Source organism: Pelophylax lessonae (assembly GCF_965119305.1).
Source record: "Pelophylax lessonae genome assembly, chromosome: 5".
Taxonomy (NCBI): Eukaryota; Metazoa; Chordata; class Amphibia; order Anura; family Ranidae; genus Pelophylax; species Pelophylax lessonae.
In genome coordinates, this window is record NC_138772.1 from 8359469 (window position 1) to 8384489 (window position 25021).

Sequence of the window (25021 nt, forward strand, 5' to 3'; positions counted from 1 at the left end):
ATCATCCCAGTACTCCGAAGTGCTCTACAAAAGAAAAAAAGAAAATTAAAAAAAAAAAAAAACAAAGCGGGTGTGTAGTCGGGTACACAGGGTTGTAAATGTTTCATTTTTCAGAGCATTGACTATGGTAGTGCCGCCAAAGTACTTACTAATGTCACATGTGCACTGCCTACTGTTTTATACAAATTATATTTCTGTTTGTTCTTCTATCTAAAAAGTAACCCATACTTCCTTCTCATCCTCCGCTTACTCTTCCTCATCTTTCATCTCTTTCTCCTTCTATTACGTTTCCCATCCCTTTTTTCTCCCTTACCCTTCCCTCTGTCCTTCTTTATCATCTTCTTTATTCTTGGCTGTCTCCCCCCTCTTACACTATCCCCTTTTTCCTTTCTTCCTTCTCTTCTTCCTGCTCACCCTTCTCATATTCCTTCTCTTCCTGTTCATCCTGCTTGTCTTCTTCTTGCTTTTCCTTTTGTCCTCCTCTTACTCTCCATCCTTTTCTGTCTCATCTCTTCCTCTTCCTCCATCTATTCTTCCTCCTCCATACCTTCCGTTTATGATCCTTTTCTTTATTCTCCTCCCAATCCTCTTCATCCTGATCCTTTTCTTTCTTCTCTTCCTAATCCTTCTCTTCCTGATCTTTTTCTTTCTTTTCCTCCCAATCCTTCTCTTCCTGATCCTTTTCTTTCTTCTCTTCCCAATCCTTCTCTTTCTGATCCTTTTCTTTCTTCTCTTCCCAATTCTTCTCTTCCTGATCCTTTTCCTTTTTCTCCCCCCAATCCTTCTCTTCCTGATCCTTTTCTTTCTTCTCCTCCAATCCTTCTCTTCCTGATCCTTTTCTTTCTTCTCCTCCAATCCTTCTCTTCCTGATCCTTTTCTTTCTTCTCCTCCCAACCCTTCTCTTCTTGATCGTTTTCATATTCCCTCCTGACCCTTCTCTTCTTGATCCTTTTCTTTCTTCTCTTCCTGATCCTTTTCTTTCTTCTCTTACCAATCATTCTCTTTCTGATCCCATTCTTTCGTCTCTTCCCGATCCTTCCTTCCTTCTCCACCTGATCCTTCTCTTTCTCCTCCTCTTCCTCTTATTCCGTTTCCTCTTCCACAGAAACTTCATGAGCACAAGGAAACCAAGGGATTCAAAGACATGGAAAAACCTCATGTAATGAAGAGCAGATTATATACTAAAACAGAGTATAGTGTCAGAGCTCACCCTGATGGAAAGATATCCCCCAAGGTAAGATAATTTTACCTTCACATGTTTTTACCTACAGGAGAAGTATGGGGAAAGCTTGTTTGGCTGTACTTCTGTGGATCACAGGAGTGCACAGATGCCCGCTGTCTGCTGACATCACAAAGCCAGTCCAGGCTCAGGAATGATTGCCACCATATGTTTGGGATCCACTTGCATGCCTGGACCGGCAACTGACGCAGCCTCTCAGTGACCTGCTGAGAGCCTGAGCCAGCCGCTCCCACCCTCTCCACAGGCCAGTGCTCCACTGAGAGTGGGGGAGCAGAGAGCCAGTGACTGACAGTCAGCACCTCTCTGCTCAGGTAGCTGAGAACTGAGCGATCAGCAGGGTTTGATCACTCAGTTCTCAGTCTTAGAGCCTGCGGGGGACTGATGCAGCATCCACCTAGGTTAGTATGATTCCAAAAGTAAGACAAATCCCATACTTCTGTTTTAAATATACACTATTTATTTACGTACATCACGGGACACAGAAGCCAATAATCATAGCATATGGGTTATATAGCCACCTACAGGTGAACAACACTGGCAACCAATCAGAAAGGCTGACCCCTTATATATCCCCTCCCACTCAGGAAGTACCTCCGTTTTTTCGCCAGTGTCTAAAGGTGATGGTCATGATGGAGAGTCTCTCCACATATTTTTATGTTCTAAAGAAGAAGAAAGAAGATTATGCTATATACCCCGATCAAAGATCACTGAATCTAAGGGTTTAGGCTATCAGATCCATCTAAAATAGTCAGAAGACCAAAAAAAGATGGTACCTGAGCCTCGGGAAACAGTTACGAAGTTTTGCCTGTAATGTTGTCCTGTTCCGAAGTTTGATTCTACTCTGTTCACCTATGGACTGCTGCGGAGGCTTGTGTATTTGCTGCCTGGGGACACCCATTGAGGGGGATCCCGATATAGAGAGGCCGGCTCGTCTATGTAACTCCACCCCTACTGAAGTAGTCAAGCATCTTGGACGTGTGACGCAACGCGTATAGGGGGTGGAGACTTCCGGACGAACAGGAACTCGGCAGCCAGCTCCTCTTGTGTCTGTGAGACAAGCAAAAGAAGCCCGCACAGCTTCAATTTACAACCCCATGTGAGTTTAAGCTGTTTTCTTTTACTTAATAAAGCCTACATATAGAGCACTAGATTTCCACCTCTTCTTTTAGAAGTACATCGGATGATGCTGTGAGTGATCCGAGGTGAATTTTAAGCCCAGTCCATCAAGTGACCCCCAAGGAGTGATGCTTGGCACTAAGTAGCACTGTACCTTTTGATATACGTAGAATTTTTTTGTCTTGCAGTGATAAGTATAGTTGGTATAGCAGCTACTTGTTTACACTACGGTTATTTATGATTTGATTGATATTGTTTTATTAGTTGCGCTGATTTATTTATTTTTCACAAATGGTATCAATACCTTCACCCTCCAGGAACTGGCTGCATACTTTCACGACATGAGGCTGGGCATTGTCGTGCACCAGGAGGAACCCAGGACCCACTGCACCGGCGTAGGGTCTGACAATGGGTCCAAGGATTTCATCCAAATACCTAATGGTCAGGCTGCCATTGTCTAGCCTGTAGAGGTCTGTGCATCCCTCCATGGATATGCCTCCCCAGACCATCACTGACCCACCACTAAACCAGTCATGCCGACCGAGGTTACAGGCAGCATAACATTCTCCACGGCTTCTCCAGACCCCTTCGCGTCTGCCACATGTGCTCAGGGTGAACCTGCTCTCATCTGTGAAATCACAGGGTGGCAGTGGCAGACCTGCCAATTCTGGTGTTCGATGGCAAATGCCAATCAAGCTCTACGGGGCCGGACAGTGAGCACAGGGCTCACTAGAGGACACCACACTCCTGAAGTCTGTTTCTGATTGTTTGGTCAGAGACATTTACACCAGTGGCCTGCTGGAGGTCATTTTGTAGGGCTCTGGTAGTGCTCATCCTGTTCCTCCTTGCACAAAGGAGCAGATACCGGTCCTGCTGATGGGTTAAGAACCTTCTGCAGCCCTGTCCAGTTCTCCTAGAGTAACTGCCTGTCTCCTGGAATCTCCTCCATGCTCTTGAGACTGTGCTGGGAGACACTGAAAACCTCCTGGCAATGGCACATATGCATGTGCCATCCTTGAGGGGTTGGACTGCCTGTGCAACCTCTACAGGGTCCAGGTATCACCTCATGCTACCAGTAGTGACACTGACCCTAGCCAAATGCAAAACTAGTGAAAAACAGTCAGAAAAGAAGAGTAGGGAAAAAAAAATGTCAGTGGCCTCCACCTGTAAAACCATTTCTGTTTTGGAGGTCTCATTGTTGCCCACCAAGTGCACCTGTTGTTAATTTTATTAACACCAAAGCAGCTGAAACTGATTAACAACCCCCTCTGCTACTTAACTGACCAGCTCAATATCCTTGGACAGGGTTTCTCAACTAGGGTTCCTCCTGAGGTTGCTAGGGGTTCCTTGAGCAATGGGCAATTTCTGCCATTGTTCCTTTTAGCTATCTGTAAGGGGGTAATTCTTCCCAATGATGACAAGAGTAAGGAGCATTCTTCTCACACTAATGTGTCATGAGTTGTAGATTTTTAATTTTTAGCAGGGGTTCCCCGAGACCAGAAATGTATTTCAAGGGTTCCTCTGTGTTGAAAAGGTTGAGAAAGGCTGCCCTAGGAGTTGAATTGACTTGATGCTATACTCTGATTAAAAAGTGTTCCTTTCATTTTTTGAGCAGTTATATGAAGTACCATATTGTACCAGCATTTGGCAGTGTAGATCCTATTTTGTGTGTCCTTAGTCCTGATAAATCACAACACAGAGGCGAACTTAAAATTTAAAAGTTTGTCCATCTTTTCCCAGCTTCTACAGCTTGAAATTAGTTGTGAAACTGTCAATTTACCCTTTGTTGAAGTTATTGTGGATGGAAATGCAAAAGAACTTTCATTGTCCATGTCATTGAAGGAAAGTGATGATACGCTCTGGGAAGGTGAAGTCACAAAAGGTAAAAAAAAAAAAAAGTTTATTTCGATTAGAAGGTCTTTGATATTTTTAAACAAATAAGGTGCATTGTAGCCATTAATATGCTGTCACAGCTAGAGATGTACCGAACGGTTCGCCGGCGAACGGTTCCCGGCGAACTTCGAACGTTCGCGTTCGCCGCTGCGGGCGAACATATGCGATGTTCGGTCCGCCTCCTATACATCATCATTGAGGCAAACTTTGACCCTGAACATCACAGTCAGCAGACACATTCCAGGCCAATCAGCATACCTCCCTCCCACACCCTCCCACCTCCTATAAATAAGCAAGGGCAGCATCCATCTTAGATCATTTCTGTGTTACTGAGAGCAGGGAAAGTGCTGGTGCTGCTGCTGCTGTTATAGCTGGGGACAGTTCCCGGTCTTGTTAGTCAGTGTTCTTGGTACACTCCTGCTGTAAGGACAGCACCCCAAAAAGCCCTTCCTAGGGCTGGTATTTGAGTTTTTTTTTGGATATATATATATATATATATATATATATATATATCTATTGTCCCCAAAAGCCCTTTTGAGGGCTGGTATTTGTGTAATCTTTTTTGTTCTGTGATGTATATATATATATATTGTCCCCAAAAGCCCCTTTGAGGGCTGGTATTTGAGTATTTTTTTAATATATATATATATATATAGATATATATATATCTATATATATATATATATATAGATATATATATATATATATAGCATGTCCAGAACCAGAAAAAAAAGATCATATAGGTGTAAAAGGGGTTCCCACCATCCCTGCTCTATTGAAAAATTATCTTTTTTTCTGGTTCTGGACATGCTACAGAGCTGAAACTTCACAGGTACACTTTTTAGACCCCCTAGACACTAAATCACACAAAAAAAGTTCTTAAAAATTGTCATTTTTGATAGAGAGCCAATTATTGGAAAACTTAAAAAAAAAAAAAAAACTTATAAAAAAAAAAATTTCTTTGGATTTATTGTCTGGGGGGTCTAAAAAGTGTACCTGTGAAGTTTCAGCTCTGTAGCATGTCCAGAACCAGAAAAAAAAAACAGAATCAGGGTTAGGGCTAGGGTTAGGGTCAGGGCTAAGGTTAGGGTTATTTTTAGTGCTTAGGGTTAGAGTTAGAGGGGTAGGGGTAGGGCTACTAACTCTAACCCTAAGTATCTCACCGTAACCCTAACCCTAGCCCTAACCCTAATTCGTAATTTTTTCTGGTTCCGGACATGCTACAGAGCTGACACTTCACAGGTACACTTTTTAGACCCCCCAGATGCTAAATCCAAAGAAATTTTTTATTTTTATTTTTTTTTAATTTTTCCAATAATTGGCTCTCTATCAAAAAATTACAATTTTTAAGAATTTTTTTTTGTGTGATCCCTCTCCGGCATGCCACAGTCCAGGTGTTTGTCCCCTTGAAACAACTTTTCCATTACTATTGTGGCCAGAAAGAGTCCCTGTGGGTTTTAAAATTCGCCTGCCTATTAAAGTCTATGGCGGTTCGCAATGTTCGCCGGTTCGCGAACATTCGCCGATGTTCGCGTTCGCCGTTCGCGAACAGCGAATTTTATGTTCGCGACATCACTAGTCACAGCCTAGGAAGTCACATGATAGCAGAAATCACCGCATCCAGTGTAATGTATAGCAATGCAACTGAGCATCATCTGTGTATATCTAGGAAAAAAAAACATATGCAGTACATCTCTGCAATACATACTTATTTCCCCAAATGTATTCCTTTCACCACTTGAAGATTTTCCTCCCTTCCAGGCCATTTTTTTGCGATTGGGCACTGCATTACTTTAACTGACAACTGCGTGGTCTTGCGACGCTGTACCCAAATAAAATTGATGCTTTCTTTTGGTGGTATTTGCTCACCTCTGTGGGGTTTTTATTTTTTGTGCTGTAAACATAAAAAGAACGACAATTTAAAAAAATATATATATTTTACTTTCTGCAATAAAACACATCCAATAAAAAAAAATGAATGTCTTCATAAATTTAGGCCAATATGTATTTTGCTACAAAAAAAATCCCAATAAGTGTATATTGATTGGCTTACACGAACGTTATAGCATCTACAACTTATGGAATATCAATCAATAAAGAAACCAGCGCCTAGGAAGCTTGTGTATAAAATCAATTACAAAATTAATCACCAGAAATGCAGCCACTAAACCATAGCGAAGCTATGTGGCACGTAAGGAAAATAAATTAGGCGCAAAATCTGTGAAAAAATTATTTGATAATGAGAAAAAAAAATGTTTTTAAGTGGTGATTGTAGATACTGTGACAGGAAGTCAGATAAATCTGTGAATGTAGTCACAGACAGGAGCTACACTTCCACCTGGGTTAGACAAATCACCAATTACTATAGGGTGTCGGCTGCAGAGGTAGCCAGAACTGTCTAAGGAAGTTGAAAGGCCTTCAGCTGTTCGGAATGAGGAAGTTAAGGCCTCTATAATTTGTCCAAAGGAAGTCTATGGATTGCTGCCTCCTGTCGCCGTGTGGGCTGGGAGAGGAGGACAGACAGATGTGTGCCTCCCAACGCTGAGGAAGCCTGGGAGAAGGACTGCTGCCTCCTGTCGCCGTGTGGGCTGGGAGAGGAGGACAGACAGATGAGTGCCTCCCTGAAAGCTGGTGAGCATGGGAGAAGACCCCCTGAAGTGATGTGCGCTAAGGAGGGTAAACGAGTGTGAAGACTACTCAAAGTGAGGTCTTGGATCGTCTCTAGGTGAAAAGAAACCAATGGACATTTCCTGTGTGAAGGGGAAATTAAGTAAGACTGAAGACTTCTCAAAGGTGAGGACATGGACTGTTTTTCTATGTGGAGTGAAAACAAAGGGACATGTTCCATATGAAGAGGAAAAGGGACATGTTAAATGAACTGTTTGCTGTGTGAAGAGATTATAAATGGACTATTGATGGTCTGCTGTAGGATCAGCAAAGTCTGCCCAACAATAGGTTGGGGACAGACTCTTAGGTAGGTTCCAGTGTGAGAAGGTAGCCGCCCACAGAGGCAAGGATTTATTTTGTCTTTTATTTTATTTTGCTGTTTTTGACGCTTGCAGTCTGGTGAAGAAAATGCATTAATAAACCAAACTGTTGTTTGCAAACACTTATCGGCTATCTTCTTGTGAAAACGCACCCCCCAAGGGGTCATCCACGCCTACCACCGAGTAATCCCTCACATATGGTGGAGGTATGCAAAGAAGTGCATATGTTTGATGAACTTTGTCTGGTGCATGAGATTGCACAATCTATGTGTGCAGGAGAGAAGATCCTGAAAGAGAAAAAAAATGTGTTTTAAAGAGACAGCGGTCTCAAAAAGTTTTTGAACTTTGTTGTGTCTGGTGCAAGGGACTGCACAAACTGTGTGTGCAGGAAAAGAGATCTTGCAAGAGAGAGAAAAACTACATGTGTTAAAGAGACAGTGGTCTGAAAATGTTTTGCTGGACTGTGAAAAATTTGTTTGTGGAGTTATTGAAGATGGGGCGATCAAAACGCCTGAAAAATGCAAAGATAGATGAAATGAGAGACCGGATTCTATGGATGGAGGGGATGTTACCGTCTGAACGAGCCCCATCCATGCCTAAAGAGAGTCTACTAAAGAGGAAGGTTGTTGTCCCTAGCAACACTGATGAAACTGCTATGGAGACGCAGTGTGCTCAGATGAAAAGTAAACTCAAAATGGGGGAGATGCTGAAACAGCGGAGCTTTGCAGCTCAACAAAAGGCTCACCAAGAGAGCATGGCAGGCTGGAAACAGAGACGCCAGCAGCCAATGGAGGCCATCGGTTTGGAGGAAACCGAGTATGTGTGCAGGGCTGAGTTGGATGCCTTGCAACGGAAAATGGAAGAAAAGGAACAAGCCTTGGAATTGCTTAAGATGGAGCATAGAAACTTGCAGGAAATGAATGAACTACTCAAGTCTCATGTGTCACAGTGGGAAGAAACCACTGCTCTTCTTTTGGTCGAGTTGCAAAAACGTCAAGACACTATAAAGGAGAAAGATACCATCCTCATGGAAAAGTAAATTGAAGTTCAGACTTTGCAGGAGCAAAATATGGGTGATATGTTTGAGTTGCGTGGTCAGCTGGCACAAAGTATTCAATCTTTAGAAGCTACCAAAATAGACCTGCAAAATGTACAAGAACAGACTGATATTCAGAATATGGCCTCACTGGAAGCTGGATCAAACCTGGCTACTTTGAATGAGCAGGTGAAAGCTGTAGAGTGTCTAGCAAGTGAGAGAGAGGCTAAATTACTGAGTACTGTGTATGAGCTCACCACTTTGAGCAATGTGGTAGATGAATTACGTGCAGACTGTGAAAGTTGGAAAGGTGAAGCCCAATATTTCCAGCAGCAGTTAAAGGAGAAAGAAGCCTGTGTGGCAGAATTACAGTCTCATTCCCAGAAACTAGCCAATGAGGTGAAGGCTCTTATGCAGGGAAAAGGAGATTGTGAACATAAGAGGGAAAAAGTAGAGGCACAGCTGCAGGAATCGCAAGTCAAGGTGTCAGAAGGTGACCGAGTGTGTGCTAAGCTGTCAGAGAAGGCAAACCGACTGCAGGTTGAGCTGGACAATGTTACAAATCAGCTTTCTCAAGCAGACAGCAAATCTAGAGAAATTGCGGAAGATTTTTCTATCTTGGAATCGCAGCTGCAAGACACGCAGGAACTCTTACAGGAAGAGAGGTGTCAAAGGCTGAGTTTTAGCACAAAGCTAAAACAAATGGAAGATGAGAAAAATGGCTTCCTGGAACAATTAAAAGAGGAGGAGGAAGCAAAGAAAAACCTATCAGAGCAAGTCGCAACATTGCAAGCTCAGATAGTGGATATGAAAAAACGCATGGAAGAAACCGTTGGTTCATTAGAGTGTGTTGAAGATGTGAAAAAGAAGTTTGATCAGATGCTTGGTGAGGAGAAGACTGTGTCTGCAAAATATGCAGAAGAACGCGACCGTGCAAAAACGGAGGCGCGTGATAACGAGAGCAAAGCCCTGTTCTTGGCTCGCTCCTTGGAGGAAGCTCTAGAGTGTAAGGCTGAACTAGAAAGTGTTAACAAACAGCTGCGTACAGAAATGGAAGAATTGGTCAGCTCCAAGGATGATGTTGTGAAAAGCGTTCAGGAGCTAGAAGAGTCTAAGTGAGCCTTAGAACAGCAAGTAGAAGAGATGAAGATTCCGTTGCAGGAACTGGAAGAGGAATTACAGGCAACAGAGGATCTGTCCCAAAGAGGGGATAGTGTGCCTGATGCAGTTTTTAAAAGGATCAGTGTTTTGGGGTCTGTCCTGAGTGAGCCTCAGAAATGTGATGACATGTGGCTTGAATCACCCCTTTGGAATAAACCGTTACTTCAAAAACTTCAAGCATTGGAAAATGTATCATTAGAGCTTCAGCAAACAAAGGTGCTGTGTAAGAAATATGATGATTTCTCAGTTCAGGCTGAAAACCTAGCGGAGAAAACTAAAGCAGAGAAAACTAAAGCAAGTGATATAAATCTGGGAGAAAAAAGCAAACACCACCTAGTGGAGAGGGCTAGGTCTGTTGGTGAAAACGTGAAGCAAATGAATAAGTGTCTTTCAGGGAGTGTTTCCAAAATGGAACTGGTGAAAGACGGGTGGCAGAAGTTTGATCGTGATCTTGAGATGCATTCCATGTGGAATTCAGATAGAGAAAAGGAACTAGGTGACCTTGAGCGGTCAAATAGCTCAGCAGAAAGTGCATTGAAGAAACCTGTAAAAGAATGTGTTGCAGTTCCATGCTTCTTCACTGATGCAGATAGGAGGTCTATAATGGATACCACCCAGATCGCTGGGTTCAACTGTGTTGTTGCCTTTGACCCATATGATGATGGAAGGAAAGTTGATAAAGTACAGACATTTCTTGGAACAAAGCTAAGTGAAGCAGAGGTTCTCAAAGTGTTCTGGAAATCATTTGTTGATTGCAGAGAGAGGCGTCTTAAGAATGTTGAAGACTTTAAGACTAGCAAAATTGAGTTGCCTATGGATCACGGTCCTCCATGGTGGATTGGACAGACGGTTATGAGGGACAAGCTGTCTGAAATTTATGAGAAATCTGTCAATGAAGATGACAGAAATGAGAAAGAGCAAAATGATGCCAAAAATGCAGTTGAAGAATGTGTATATGAGATGAGAGACAAACTGTGTGGCATTTATGAGAAATCTGTCAATGAAGATGACAGAAACAGTTTCATCCGGAAGCTTGAGGATACTAGGAGGCTTATCAGTGAGAGTCAAGAGAAGTGCCTGACACATGCGTGCCTGGAAAACTGTGTCCCAACCCTAGGGTTGAAACAAGAGGGGAGGGGGTATGTGACAGGAAGTCAGATAAATCTGTGAATGTAGTCACAGACAGGAGCTACACTTCCACCTGGGTTAGACAAATCACCAATTACTATAGGGTGTCGGCTGCAGAGGTAGCCAGAACTGTCTAAGGAAGTTGAAAGGCCTTCAGCTGTTCGGAATGAGGAAGTTAAGGCCTCTATAATTTGTCCAAAGGAAGTCTATGGATTGCTGCCTCCTGTCGCCGTGTGGGCTGGGAGAGGAGGACAGACAGATGAGTGCCTCCCTGAAAGCTGGTGAGCATGGGAGAAGACCCCCTGAAGCGATGTGTGCTAAGGAGGGTAAACGAGTGTGAAGACTACTCGAAGTGAGGTCTTGGATCGTTTCTAGGTGAAAAGAAACCAATGGACATTTCCTGTGTGAAGGGGAAATTAAGTAAGACTGAAGACTTCTCAAAGGTGAGGACATGGACTGTTTTTCTATGTGGAGTGAAAACAAAGGGACATGTTCCATTTGAAGAGGAAAAGGGACATGTTAAATGAACTGTTTGCTGTGTGAAGAGATTATAAATGGACTATTGATGGTCTGCTGTAGGATCAGCAAAGTCTGCCCAGACTCTTAGGTAGGTTCCAGTGTGAGATGGTAGCTGCCCACAGAGGCAAGGATTTATTTTGTCTTTTATTTTATTTTGCTGTTTTTGACGCTTGCAGTCTGGTGAAGAAAATGCATTAATAAACCAAACTGTTGTTTGCAAACACTTATCGGCTATCTTCTTGTGAAAACGCACCCCCCAAGGGGTCATCCACACCCAGGGCCGGCGCTACCGCTAGGCGGACTAGGCAGCCGCCTAGGGCGCCCTGCTGCCTAGGGCGCTGCCACGGGCATTGCAGAGTCTTGGTTCGGGGTGGTGGAAGAAAGCAGCGGTGTTCTCGTGGAGTAGGCATCTGTCTCCGCGCTGCGAGCGGGCGGCGGCCGCAGAGAAAGAGAACAGTGAGGGGAAGGTAAGCCTGAGAGCTTGGGATGGGAGGTGAGCAGCAGTGGGGGCGGCGGCACCTCCCGGCGCCTGGATTTCTTCACTACAATGTCATGTAACACAGCGGCCCGGAGGACTAGGACGGGTGCAGTGGGGGGTGTGGTATTGTCCCGACCGGTGGGGGAGGTAGGAGGGGCCATCTGCAGGGTCGGCGCTACCATTTGGCAAAACAGGATCGATACAGAGCACATTGCGATGGCGCGCCCTGCCTCTCCTGACATCCTGCTGTCCCCCTCCTTCACATACATCACCCCCTCCCTTGTTTCTCTTGTTCTGCCCAGATGCAGGACGAATGAGGAACTCTGAAGGGCGGAGTTGAATGACGTCGTGGAGGAGGCGGGGTTGGACGGTCCAGAGTCAGGAAGAGGGAGGAGTCTATGATCGGTAATAGAGGAAAGTGGATCCGTTGTCCAGTGATGTGAGGAGCCAGCATGGGGATCTGTACAAATCACACTGACAGTCCCCTGCCTAACGGTGAGTCACCTCTCCACACAGCCTGACTGCCTGGTGTGTGAGAGGACCTACTGCCAGGGGGACACCGATCTCCAGCTGCATACTGCCCCCAACTGTATACTACACACCCCCCACCTGTATACTACACATGCCCCCACCTGTATACTGCACATCCCCCCCACCTGTATACTGCACCCCCCCACCCCCACCTGTATACTGCACATCCCCCCTACCTGTATACTGCACCCCCCACCCCCACCTGTATACTACACATGCCCCCAACTGTATACTGCACACCCCCCACCTGTATACTACACATCCCCCACCTGTATACTGCACATACCCCCACCTGTATACTGCACCCCCCCACCTGTATACTGCACATCCCCCCCACCTGTATACTGCACCCCCCCACCCCCACCTGTATACTGCACATCCCCCCACCTGTATATTGCACCCCCCCCACCCCCACCTGTATACTGCACACACCTCACCTCCCTACCTGTATACTGCACACCCTCCTTTGCCCCCCCCCACCTGTATACTATACACCTCCGCCCCAACTGTATACTGTACACCCCCCCGCCCCCCTACCTGTATACTGTACAGCCCTGCCCCTACCTGTATACTGCACACCCTCTCGCCCCCCCTGTATACTGCACACCCCTGCCCCCTACCTGTATACTGCATGACCCCCCTCTGCCCCCCCACCTGTATACTATACACTTCCACCCCACCTGTATACTGTAAACCCCCCTGCTCCCACTTGTATATTGTACACCCCCCTACCTGTATACTGCATACCCCCACCTGTATACTGCACACCCCCCGCCCTCCTATACTGCATACCCCCACCTGTATACTGCATACCCCCCGCCCCTACCTGTATACTGTACACCCCCCGCCCTCCTATACTGCATACCCCCACCTGTATACTGCATACTCCCCGCCCCTACCTGTATACTGTACACCCCCCGCCCTCCTACCTGTATACTGCATACCCCCACCTGTATACTGCATACCCCCCGCCCTCCTACCTGTATACTGCATACCCCCACCTGTATACTGCACACCCCCCGCCCTCCTATACTAGACACCCCCCGCCCTCCTATACTGCATACCCCCACCTGTATACTGCATACTCCCCGCCCCTACCTGTATACTGTACACCCCCACCTGCATACTGCACACCCCTGCCCCCCTTACCTGAATACTGTAAACCTCCACCCCCTACCTGTATACTGTACACCCCAGTGCAAGTGTTGCCCGCCCACACCTGTATGCTGTACACACACAAAAATGCATGTGCTTTAGCGCCTATGATTGGCCTATACATGGTTTGTATCACAGCTCACACCGGAGTGAGAGAAATATTTCTAGCATCAGAACTCCTGCCTGACGCTAAACTGATGATCTGTATGGGGCTTTTAAAGCATTGCCTAAGAAAAAATATGCGGAACTGAAGTTTTTCGTAGTTTCATGGGCGCACATACGAAAAGCCCCTACAGGTCATCAGTTTAGTGTTAGGCAGGAGTTTTAGCGCTAGAATTATTGAGTTAATTTTAATTTTTTTTTTTTTTTTTTTTGGGGGGGGGGGGGGGGGCGCAAGTAGCTGGTCTTGCCTAGGGCGCAAAATAGTCTTGCACCGGCCCTGTCCACACCCGCCACCGAGCTAATCCCTCACATATGGTGGAGGTATGCAAAGAAGTGCCACTGATCACTGATGCATTAGTGACCGACCAGTGCCAGTTAAGTAACCCCTTTGTGCTGCATTAGTGCAACCAGTGTTAATTAACACTGATACTGGTGCCACTAATGCAGCTCAAAGGGGTTAATTAACTGCCACTGGTCGGTCACTAATGCATCAGTGACCAGTGGCAATACATTAACCCCCTCATGCTGCATATTACAAATATCATTGGCAATTCAATTAACCACTTACCAAAAAAGTCATTTTCAGTTTCGGTTTCGGTTTTCGGCCAAGGGCATCCTGAATTTTCGGTTTCTGTTTTGGCCCAGAATTTTCATTTCGGTGCATCCCTAATTTCATTTGGAAATCATGGTCTCAGAGTCTGGAGGCACAGAATCCAAGTTGCAAGAGGTCCAGTGTAAGGTTTCCACAGTCAGTGCTGATTTGGGGGAGCCATGTCATCTGCTGGTGTTGGCCCTCTGTGTTTTATCAGTCCAAACTCAGTGCAGCCCTCTAGCAGGAAATTCTAGAGTACTTCATGCTTCCCTCTGCTGGCCAGCTTTATGGAGATGCTGATTTCAATTTGCAGCAGGACTTGGCACCGCCCACTCTGCCAAATCTACCAATACCTGGTCACATGATCATCGGATCACTGTGCTTGATTGGCCAGCAAACTCGCCTGACCTAAACCCCATAGAGAATCTGTTGGGAATTGTCAAGAGGAAGATGAGAGACACCAGACCCAACAATGCAGATGAGCTGAAGGCCGCTATCAAAGCAACCTGAGCTTCCACAACACCTCAGCAGTGCCACAGGCTGATCGCCTCCATGCCACGCCGCCGCATTGAGGCAGTCATTTATGCAAAAGAATCCCCGACCAAGTATTGAGTGCATCCTATACTGTACATGGACAGACTTCTCACTAAGCCAACATTTCTGTATTAAAAATCTTTTTTTTTTAATTGGTCTTATGTAATAATCTAATTTTCTGAGATACTGAATTTTGGGGTGTCACTCGCTGTAAGCCATAATCATTAAAATTAAAAGAAAGAAATGCTTGAAATGTATCACTCTGTGTGTAACTTATCTATATACAATATGAGTTTGCCTTATTGAATGGAATTACTGAAATAAAATCATTTTTTGATGATATTCTAATTATATGAGATGCAACTGAATATTGTTATAAATGTATATTACATTATATTTCAAATTTATACACATCTTAAAAATAATAGAATACATATATACAGTGTTGTAAATTAATTGTACTGTTATGTATACTACTGTGTCCTTTTTTTTTTTAGGGGAATTGAAACAAATGCAATTAATAGCCTGTGCGTCTGTCACCAGTGTAGGTATGTTAAACCAGTTACTATTAACATTTATCTAATGGTTTCAAAGCATTATTTTTTTTCTTATTTGAATACAGAAAATTCTTGTGTGTCTTTCTTTTTACAATTCCCCCTGACTTAGCTCCAGCCTTAGCCTCTGGGTTAAAAATTAAACTAAAGTCGAACTAAAGGCATTTTCTTTTCATTTTGGATCTTTCACTGGTGGTGATAATGATAAAAGAACAAATGGAGAGGGTGAATCTCCCTAACAGGTACACAAACAACAATAGAAACCTGACAATGTTTTTCTACTCCACCCAAAGCTAAAAGTACACTTTTGCTTTTAGTTACAGTGCCTTGCAAAAGTATTCGGCCCCCTTGAACTTTGCAACCTTTTTGCTACATTTCAGGCTTCAAACATAAAGATATAAAACTGTAATTTTTTGTGAAGAATCAACAACAAGTGGGACACAATCATGAAGTGGAACGAAATTTATTGGATATTTCAAACTTTGTTAACAAATAAAAAACTGAAGAATTGGGCGTGCAAAATTATTCAGCCCCCTTAAGTTAATACTTTATAGCGCCACCTTTTGCTGCGATTACAGCTGTAAGTCGCTTGGAGTATGTCTCTATCAGTTTTGCACATCGAGAGACTGAAATTTTTGCCCATTCCTCCTTGCAAAACAGCTCGAGCTCAGTGAGGTTGGATGGAGAGCGTTTGTAAACAGCAGTTTTCAGTTCTTTCCACAGATTCTCGATTGGATTCAGGTCTGGACTTTGACTTGGCCATTCTTACACCTGGATATGTTTATTTGTGAACCATTCCATTGTAGATTTTGCTTTATGTTTTGAATCATTGTCTTGTTGGAAGACAAATCTCCGTCCCAGTCTCAGGTCATTTGCAGACTCCATCAGGTTTTCTTCCAGAATGGTCCTGTATTTGGCTCCATCCATCTTCCTATCAATTTTAACCATCTTCCCTGTCCCTGCTGAAGAAAAGCAGGCCCAAACCATGATGCTGCCACCACCATGTTTGACAGTGGGGATGGTGTGTTCAGGGTGATGAGCTGTGTTGCTTTTACGCCAAACATAACGTTTTGCATTGTTGCCAAAAAGTTCAATTTTGGTTTCATCTGAGCAGAGCACCTTCTTCCACATGTTTGGTGTCTCCCAGGTGGCTTGTGGCAAACTTTAAACAACACTTTTTATGGATATCTTTAAGAAATGGCTTTCTTCTTGCCACTCTTCCATAAAGGCCAGATTTGTGCAGTATACGACTGATTGTTGTCCTATGGACAGAGTCTCCCACCTCAGCTGTAGATCTCTGCAGTTCATTCAGAGTGATCATGGGCCTCTTGGCTGCATCTCTGATCAGTCTTCTCCTTGTATGAGCTGAAAGTTTAGAGGGACGGCCAGGTCTTCGTAGATTTGCAGTGGTCTGAGACTCCTTCTATTTCAATATTATCGCTTGCACAGTGCTCCTTGGGATGTTTAAAGCTTGGGAAATCTTTTTGTATCCAAATCCAGCTTTAAACTTCTCCACAACAGTATCTTGGACCTGCCTGGTGTGTTCCTTGTTCTTCATGATGCTCTCTGCGCTTTAAACGGACCTCTGAGACTATCACAGTGCAGGTGCATTTATACGGAGACTTGATTACACACAGGTGGATTCTATTTATCATCATTAGTCATTTAGGTCAACATTGGATCATTCAGAGATCCTCACTGAACTTCTGGAGAGAGTTTGCTGCACCGAAAGTATAGGGGCTGAATAATTTTGCACGCCCAATTTTTCAGTTTTTTATTTGTTAACAAAGTTTGAAATATCCAATATATTTCGTTCCACTTCATGATTGTGTCCCACTTGTTGTTGATTCTTCACAAAAAATTACAGTTTTATATCTTTATGTTTGAAGCCTGAAATGTGGCAAAAGGTCGCAAAGTTCAAGGGGGCCGAATACTTTCGCAAAGCATTGTATACTGTAATAAAGGGTCAACTTACTGCGCATCCGGAAAGTAATCACAGCGCTTCACTTTTTCCACATTTTGTTATGTTACGGCCTTATTCCAAAATGGATTAATTTCATTATTTTCCTCAAAATTCTACAAACAATCCCCCATAATCACAACGTGAAAGAAGTTTGTTTAAAATCTTTCAAATTTATAAAAAAATTAAAAAGGAAAATATCCCATGTACATAAGTATTCACACCCTTTGCTCAATACTTTGGTGAAGCACCTTTGGCACCAATTCCAGCCTCAAGTCTTTTTGAGTATGATGCTACAAGCTTGGCACACCTATTTTTGGGCAGTTTCTCCCATTCTTCTTTGCAGGACCTCTCAAGCTCCATCAGGTTGGATGGGGAGCGTCGGTGCACAGCCATTTTCAGATCTCTCCAGAAATGTTCAATTGGGTTCAAGTTTGGGCTCTGGCTGGGCCACTCAAGGACATTCACAGATCTGTCCTGTAGCCACTACCCTGACCATCTTGACACCTGGTCACCTCCTCGGACCTTTGCCTGTCTGGCTGGCCCCCTCCCCTCCACAGCCCCCTGAGGAGAACTATATGGACTGCTTGGGGATCTTTTTCTGTTTTCTTTTATCTTCATTTCCAATGGGGAGACTTATGGGAACCATGAATCTACTTGAATGTTTACCCTGGTTTGGAAGTTCATTAGGACTATTATGTATAATTGTAAGTTTTGGTCTTCCCTCCCTTTTTTGCCTGCTCCCCCTCCCCCAGTTTTTGTACCCCTACCCTCTCCTTTTCCCTCTCCTTTTCCTTCCTTATCTTTCCTTTCTGCTCTGATGCCTAACAACCTTGTCTCTAATTTCAGGGGTTTATATATGTATCTCCTGGGTAAGCGAGCATTATCTTGTGAAACGCGCAGAGAAATTTATAATATATATACGTTTACACTTTTTATTGTCAGTCATACCTTGATTTATGTAACTATGGAAACCCATGCATATATGTACCTATGTTTACCAGAATTTTTTTTTAACTATGTATCAAAAGTGTTTAAATATTCAATAGGTTTTGTATATTTTATACCTTGTGGTTTGTGTCTCACAAAGTCCCTTGGGCATTCTTCTTCTTTGTATTCTTACATATCGGGACTGAGACACTCTCATGTCCCTCACATGCCAGCTCTCTTCTGTGCCAATATTATTGGTGGAAAACACCGTGCCCTTTTCTCTGGCATATGTAGAGGCATTTTTTAATTGTAATCCTAATAATTATTAATTGAGAGAAAAGGGGTTCGATCCCTGATACCTAGATTAGTAGGTGTGGCCAGCGTCCCGGGAAAACATTTTGAAATAGTTTTTGGTGCCTCAGGTCAAAGGAAATGGGACTTTAAGGGCCCTTAAAGTCCCATTTCCTTTGACCTGAGGCACCAAAAACTATTTCAAAATAATTATTAATTAGTGCCATTCTGTATCTAAAATATATAAATAATAAACCACACAATATCCTCTACCCCAATATTAGTGCACTCCAGTATTAGTGGAGTCTTTTTGAGCACCTGTTTTCGAGTTGATTATCTCACACAGAGGTGGCAGGATTATGTGTTGATCCTTTGGACCGATTACGTTTATTATCCCTCACAGCGGTGGCAGGATTCATTTGTCTGTTTATTTTTTGGATTGATTGAATATCACTGAAGACTCTTTTTCTTTGAACATGTTGTAATAGATAAATAATAATCAAGCTGGGCTGCTAGTGATGTATGTTAGTGAAACATATAAAATAATACAATGATATAAATATAATTATAGTGATGTCAGTGAAACAACATAATCAATGATGTGCTCACATTAATAAATAAATGCAGATATTGTGTGCAGACAAAAAAGGAAGTCCCAAAAACTAGGAGAAGAGCGAATAATCTGATGTGAAGAAAGGAGAAAAAAAGTCCTCCACCACAGCTAAGTGCAATCTTCCTCTGCAGTGTCTCCCTGCCAAAGACAAACTTATGCGCTTACCAGAATAAAAAAGAAATAGAGCCTTTCAAGGTATTCCCTGTAGGATCCAGATATCAGGCCAATTCAGTAGGGTAAAGCACGAATCTCCACACAGTGCCAGACAAGCACTGGATGCTGTAACTCTCAAAAGGGTACCTCAGATGATGTGGCAATCTCCCCCGCAGTATCAACATATATATAGTTACATATAGTTAGTGAGGTTGAAAAAAGACATCAGTCCATCCAGTTCAACCTATGATGCGTGTGTGTGTTTGCTTTTAACCGTACATTGTATACCCCTGTATGTTGTGGTCTTTAAGGTGTACATCTAATAGTTTTTTGAAACTATCAATGGTCCCCGCTGATACGACTGCTTGTGGAAGAGAATTCCACATCCTTACCGCTCTTACAGTGAAGAACCCCTTACGCACTTTAAGGTTAAACCGCCTTTCCTCAAGTTTTAGTGAGTGGCCACGTGTCTTATTGTATCTCCTTTCTCTGAATAGTTTGTTCCTTATGCTCGGGTCGCCAGTACAGTATTTGTACATTGATATCATATCCCCCCTCAATCGTCTCTTCTCCAGAGAGAATAGGTTCAGTGCTTGTAGTCTTTCCTCATAGCTGATGTCCTCCATTCCCCTAATTATTTTTGTTGCCCTTCTCTGGACTTTCTCCAGTTGCAGCACATCCTTCCTGAGGACCGGTGCCCAGAACTGGACAGCATACTCCAGATGTGGCCGGACCAGAGTCTTGTAGAGCGGGAGAATAATCTCTTTATTTCTGGAGTGAATCCCCTTTTTTATACATCCCAGTATTCTGTTGGCTTTGCTTGCGGCGGCTTGGCATTGCATGCCACTGCCAAGCCTGTTGTCTACCAGTACCCCCAAGTCCTTTTCCATCCTAGACTCACCCAGAGGTTCCCCCCCTAGTGAGTAGCTTGCTTTCTGGTTTCTGGCCCCCAAGTGCATTACTTTACATTTTTCTACATTAAATCTCATCTGCCATGTGGTTGCCCACCCCGTTATTTTGTTCAGGTCCACTTGTAAGGTTTCCACATCCTGCATAGAAGATATTGGCATGCCTAGTTTAGTATCATCTGCAAATACTGAGATTGTACTAGATATCCCCTCCTCTAGATCATTTATGAATAAATTAAACAGGATTGGTCCCAGGACAGAACCCTGGGGGACCCCACTTTCCACACCCGCCCAATCCGAGTACTCCCCATTAATCACCACCCTCTGTATTCTCCCCTGGAGCCAGTTCTCTATCCAGGTACTCACCTTATGGTCCATACCTACCTTCCTTAGTTTGTACAGTAAGCGTTTGTGGGGAACGGTGTCAAAGGCCTTTGCAAAGTCCAGATACACCACATCCACAGGCTTACCTTTATCTAGGTGGCAGCTCACTTCATCGTAGAAGGTTAACAGATTGGTTTGGCAAGAACGATTTTTCATGAATCCACGCTGATTACTACTTATAATACCGTTTTCATTACTAAAGTCTTGTATGTGGTCCCTTATCATCCCCTCCAAAATTTTGCAGACTACAGATGTTAGGCTGACCGGCCTATAGTTACCCGGGATATATCTCGGCCCCTTTTTAAATATTGGTACCACGTTGGCTTTTTTCCAATCAGCTGGCACCATACCCGTCTGTAAACTATCCTTAAAGATCAAGAATAATGGTCTGGCAATCACCTGGCTGAGCTCATTAAGAACCCTCGGGTGCAAGCCATCCGGTCCCGGGGATTTATTTATGTTAAGTTTCTCTAGTTTAGCTCTAAGTCTATCTTCTGTTAGCCATGGCGGCACTTCCTGAGGTGTATTATTTAGTTCAGCCTTACAAGCGGGGTTCGTGTAGCCCCCCGATTCCTTTGTGAAGACTGAAGAAAAGAAATTATTTAACACTTCCGCCTTTTCTCTGTCCTCTGTGGCCATTTTTCCTTTATCATCTTTTATGGGGCCAATGTATGGAATGAGAGCCACCATAGTGAAGTAAGTAACAAACATAATTTATTTATAAAACAAAGTAGAACACTCACATTTAAAAAGATGAACAGCGCTGTAAAAAAACGGCAAATAACACAGCCGCCCGATTTCCGGATATCACATGGTGACGTCAGCACGCCAATCCCGTCGTGTTTCGTCACATTCCTGGGGAATGTTGTAATAGATACATTGTATGTTTATTTCACTTGGAGTTTTTTGTATTTAGTTACTTTGTATCGATTCTTACTCACGATACTAAAAGATCTTTTTATGTAGAAACAATGTTGGTTATTCACAGATGAGTTGAGATTGCGCTGTATTTTCATTACAGTTATATTTTTTTAATTGTAATCATTCTAACCATTGTACTTATGCTTCTTGTTTGTGAAGTGCAATATAGTGCAAAGCCCGTTTTTCAGTCTATTTACAGTTTACCATCTCCCTATATTTGTGATATTTTTGAATGTTCATATTTGCTTTGTCATTTTACATATTCATTTGTTTGTCTGTACAGAGACTATGTTGGGTCTTTCCTCCGCCTTTTCCCCCTTTGGTTGATGTGTTCTTTTGTCCGGGGTCTATGAGCCCCTTTTTGCTGCACGGCCACCCTGCCTGGTGTGGTCCTTTGCTACGCGCATTGGCATCCGTTTCCTCCTGGGTGTCCCCGGGTGCCTCGTGCAACACTACGCCTCCTTCCGCTATCACGGTTGGGGATGGAGGGACTTGGCGTCACATCATGAAGCTGTTAGGCGGCTTCTGCGCATGTGTGAATCCCAGAGGGAGTGGCATGAAGTATAGTGACACAGGATCGCTCGCGCACGTGCACCGTGATTCGTTCCCTCTAAAGCGGCAAAGCATGATGTCCATTCACGCTATTCACCACCTCGGCATCCACATGCGCCTGTACCTTTGATCAAGTTTGCATGGAGGCGATCAGTTCGCCGACCATGGGGTTACATGAGCCCCATTACTTTTTTTCCTGCCATTGTGACGCTGGATGGGGCGGGGTCCAACCAGTTTTCAGGCTATTTAGTCAGCCTCTATCCATTGGTCATCCCAACAGTCTATCAGGTGGGAGCTTGTTGGGTTTCTGGTGTGCATACCCAGGGCCGTCTTTAATATTGATTGGACCCTGGGCAAAAATTTTCTTGGGCCCTCTTGAATCCGCTTGAGCCCCCAAATCAACTATTTGGGGGCTCAAGGGGCAGCTGCTTTGGGCCCCACAACAATGACTGGACCTGAGACAGCTGCCCCTTTTGCCCTGTGTTAAAGACAGCCCTGTGCATACCTCTTGGAATATCCTGGGAAGGTGAGTATCTATCAGCCAGGGGACTATGATATGTTCCAGCATTCACTTGGGTTTGGTTCTCTTTATTTTCTTCACTGCCCGGTATCTGTTTTGTATTATTTTATCATACCGTGATGGGTTTTACAGCTTGGGATTCACTCACTAGTGGACCATTTGCTGGCCACTAACCTCACTATTTTTTGATAATGGAAACTTATTTGACTCCTTTTTTAATAACTCACTCATTTTATTCATATATATATATATATATATATATATATATATATATATATTTTTTTTTTTTTTTTTTTTAATATTTATATGTAATGTACCCTAAGGTAGACGCCTCATGAGGTCCACACATCATCTTTTGCACCCATGTGAATCCCCCTTTGGGAAAATACCCTTTCTCCTTTATATTGCCTATACTTTATACTTTCACCTCCTTCTTCTGTGTCTATACTGGGCTGATTTTTGCACTTTTACACGTGGGGTGTGATGTTTAGAAGCTTGCTATTTGCAACTGGGACCAATGATCCCCTCATTGAGCTTTACTGTTTTCCAACTTTCAGTATCTGTACACCCCTGACCATCATGACACCTGCTCACCTCCTTTGACATTTGCTTGTCTGACTGGCCCCCTCCCCTCCACAGCCCTGGGAGAGAACTATATAGACCTTTTGGGGATCTTTTTCTGTTTTCCTTTATCTTCATTTTACCTTGTGGTTTGTGCCTCACAAAGTCCCTTGGGCTTTCTTATTCTTTGTATTTATACATACCAGGACCGAGACATTCTCATGCCCCTCACATGCCAGCTCTCTTCTGTCCTGTAGCCACTCCTTTGTTATCTTGGCTGTGTGCTTAGGGTCGTTGTCCTGTTGGAAGATGAACCTTCACCCCAGTCTGAGGTCCAGAGCGCTCTGGAGCAGGTTTCCATCAAGGATGTCCCTGTACAGTATGTACATTACTGGATTCATCTTTCCCTCTATCCTGATTAGTCTCCCAGTTCCTGCCACCTAAAAAACCTCTCCACAGCATGATGCTGCCACCACCATGCTTCACTGTAGGGAAAGTATTGGCCAGGTGAAAAGCAGTGCCTGGTTTCCTACATACATGACGCTTGCCATTCAGGCCAAAGAGTTCAATCTTTGTTTCATCAGAGCAGAGAATTTTGTTTCTCATGGTCTGAGAGTCCTTCAAGTGCCTTTTGGCAAACTCCAGGCGGGCTGTCATGTGCCTTTTACTGAGGAGTGGCTTCCGTCTGATCACTCTACCATACAGGCCTCCGCAGAGAAAAGCTGGAGCTCTGTCAGAGTGACAATTGGTTCTTGGTCACCTCCCTGAGTAAGACCCTTCTCCCCCAATTGCTCAGTTTGGCCGGGCGGACCACTCTAGGATGAGTCCTGGTGGTTCCAAACTTCTGTAGAACCCTACAAGGTAGGTGCTAGGTAAAGTATAGTGGGCCTTGTCTGCTTAACAGCGGGGCCATGATTTTCAGCTGGGCTGTCATGTCTCCCAGGTGTGGCTGCAGAGACTGGGGAGTCTCCCCACTGTACTCCATGAGAAGGGTTCTCATTGGGCAGTGGAGGAAACCCAGCCAATGGCACACTCAGGCCTGTATTTTCCCCAGAAAGGCAGATTCTGCCGCACTCTATTCTGGGAGTTGGTATAAGTTTGAGGGGAGCACATGATGCAGCGTCTTTGGCGGGAAGCAGAGCCCCAGGAAGCAGAGCCCCAGGAGGGAGAGTAAGGCAGTCTCTCCTCCTGTCAGAAGAATCGGGTGTCCCAGGTGGCTTGCCTGAGGGGACAGAGGGCTGAGCTGCAGAGAGGATCCTGTGTGCCGAGGACAGGCGGAGCTGAGAGGGGTGCAGTTTCAGGAAAGCATTCCCAGTTCGTGAGTACTGCAAACTGCCCCTGGGGGTCTGCCTAGAGAGAGGGGACCACTCCGGTGAAGGTCAGAGGGATCCAGGAGCTAGCTAGCCGGTGCAGGAGCAAGTGTAAAGGGGGTGCCAGTGTTGACCCTGAAGTGTAGAGGGGGTGCCTAGTGAGAGAACCATAAAGTATAGAGGGTGCCCCAACGGTTGGGCCCTGAAGTGTTAAAGTGTACAGCGTGCAGTGTACAGTGTTGAGAGTTGCAGAAGCAGTTACAGAAGCTACCTCAGTCAGGAAGGACTGGAGGGAGCTGTATTTAGGACTTTTGAGCTAACCAGAGTGTCAGTAGTCAAGTTAAGTACAGTACAGCAAGTCAGTGTTTTTCAAGGGCCAGCAAGCGTTGGCCGGCATCCAGCCGGCGTCAAGACAGCGCTGAAAGGCATTTTTCTTCAAAGTGTCCCATTTGTACCTAGTTGAGTCAGAGGAGTATCCCACTCATTCCCTTCTCCCATCCCCAATATTAAATAAACAAAACAAACCAAAGATGCCGGACTGGTCCTTGACTCAAATGTTAAAATAGGCTGAAGGTGTCATCGGTAACCATGGCAGATTTACATCAGGCCCAATGCCTGGAAAACCTGCTGCACTTCTTCAATTTACGGATGATGGAGACCACTGTGTTCATTGGGACCTTCAATGCTGCAGAAATGTTTCTGTACCCTTCCCCCGATCTGTGCCTCCATACAATCCTGTCTCTGAGGTCTACAGACAATTCCTTGGACTTCATGGCTTGGTTTGTGCTCTGACATGTACTGTTAACTGTGTGGAACCTTATATAGACAGGTG

The 25021-nt window shown here is 44.3% G+C and overlaps 1 protein-coding gene across 1 annotated transcript in view; it reads left to right on the forward strand.

The window, feature by feature from the left end:
- Nucleotides 1–25021, forward strand: part of LOC309556401 (uncharacterized protein) — a gene marked incomplete at its 5' end in the record, with an annotated part of 250177 nt that overhangs the window by 221857 nt on the left and 3299 nt on the right. The window contains 3 exons of the mRNA XM_082258865.1: nt 1106–1234; nt 4097–4238; nt 15030–15080. Of these exons, the coding sequence (XP_082114991.1) occupies nt 1106–1234; nt 4097–4238; nt 15030–15080 (322 nt within the window). The remainder of the gene's footprint in view (nt 1–1105; nt 1235–4096; nt 4239–15029; nt 15081–25021) is intronic.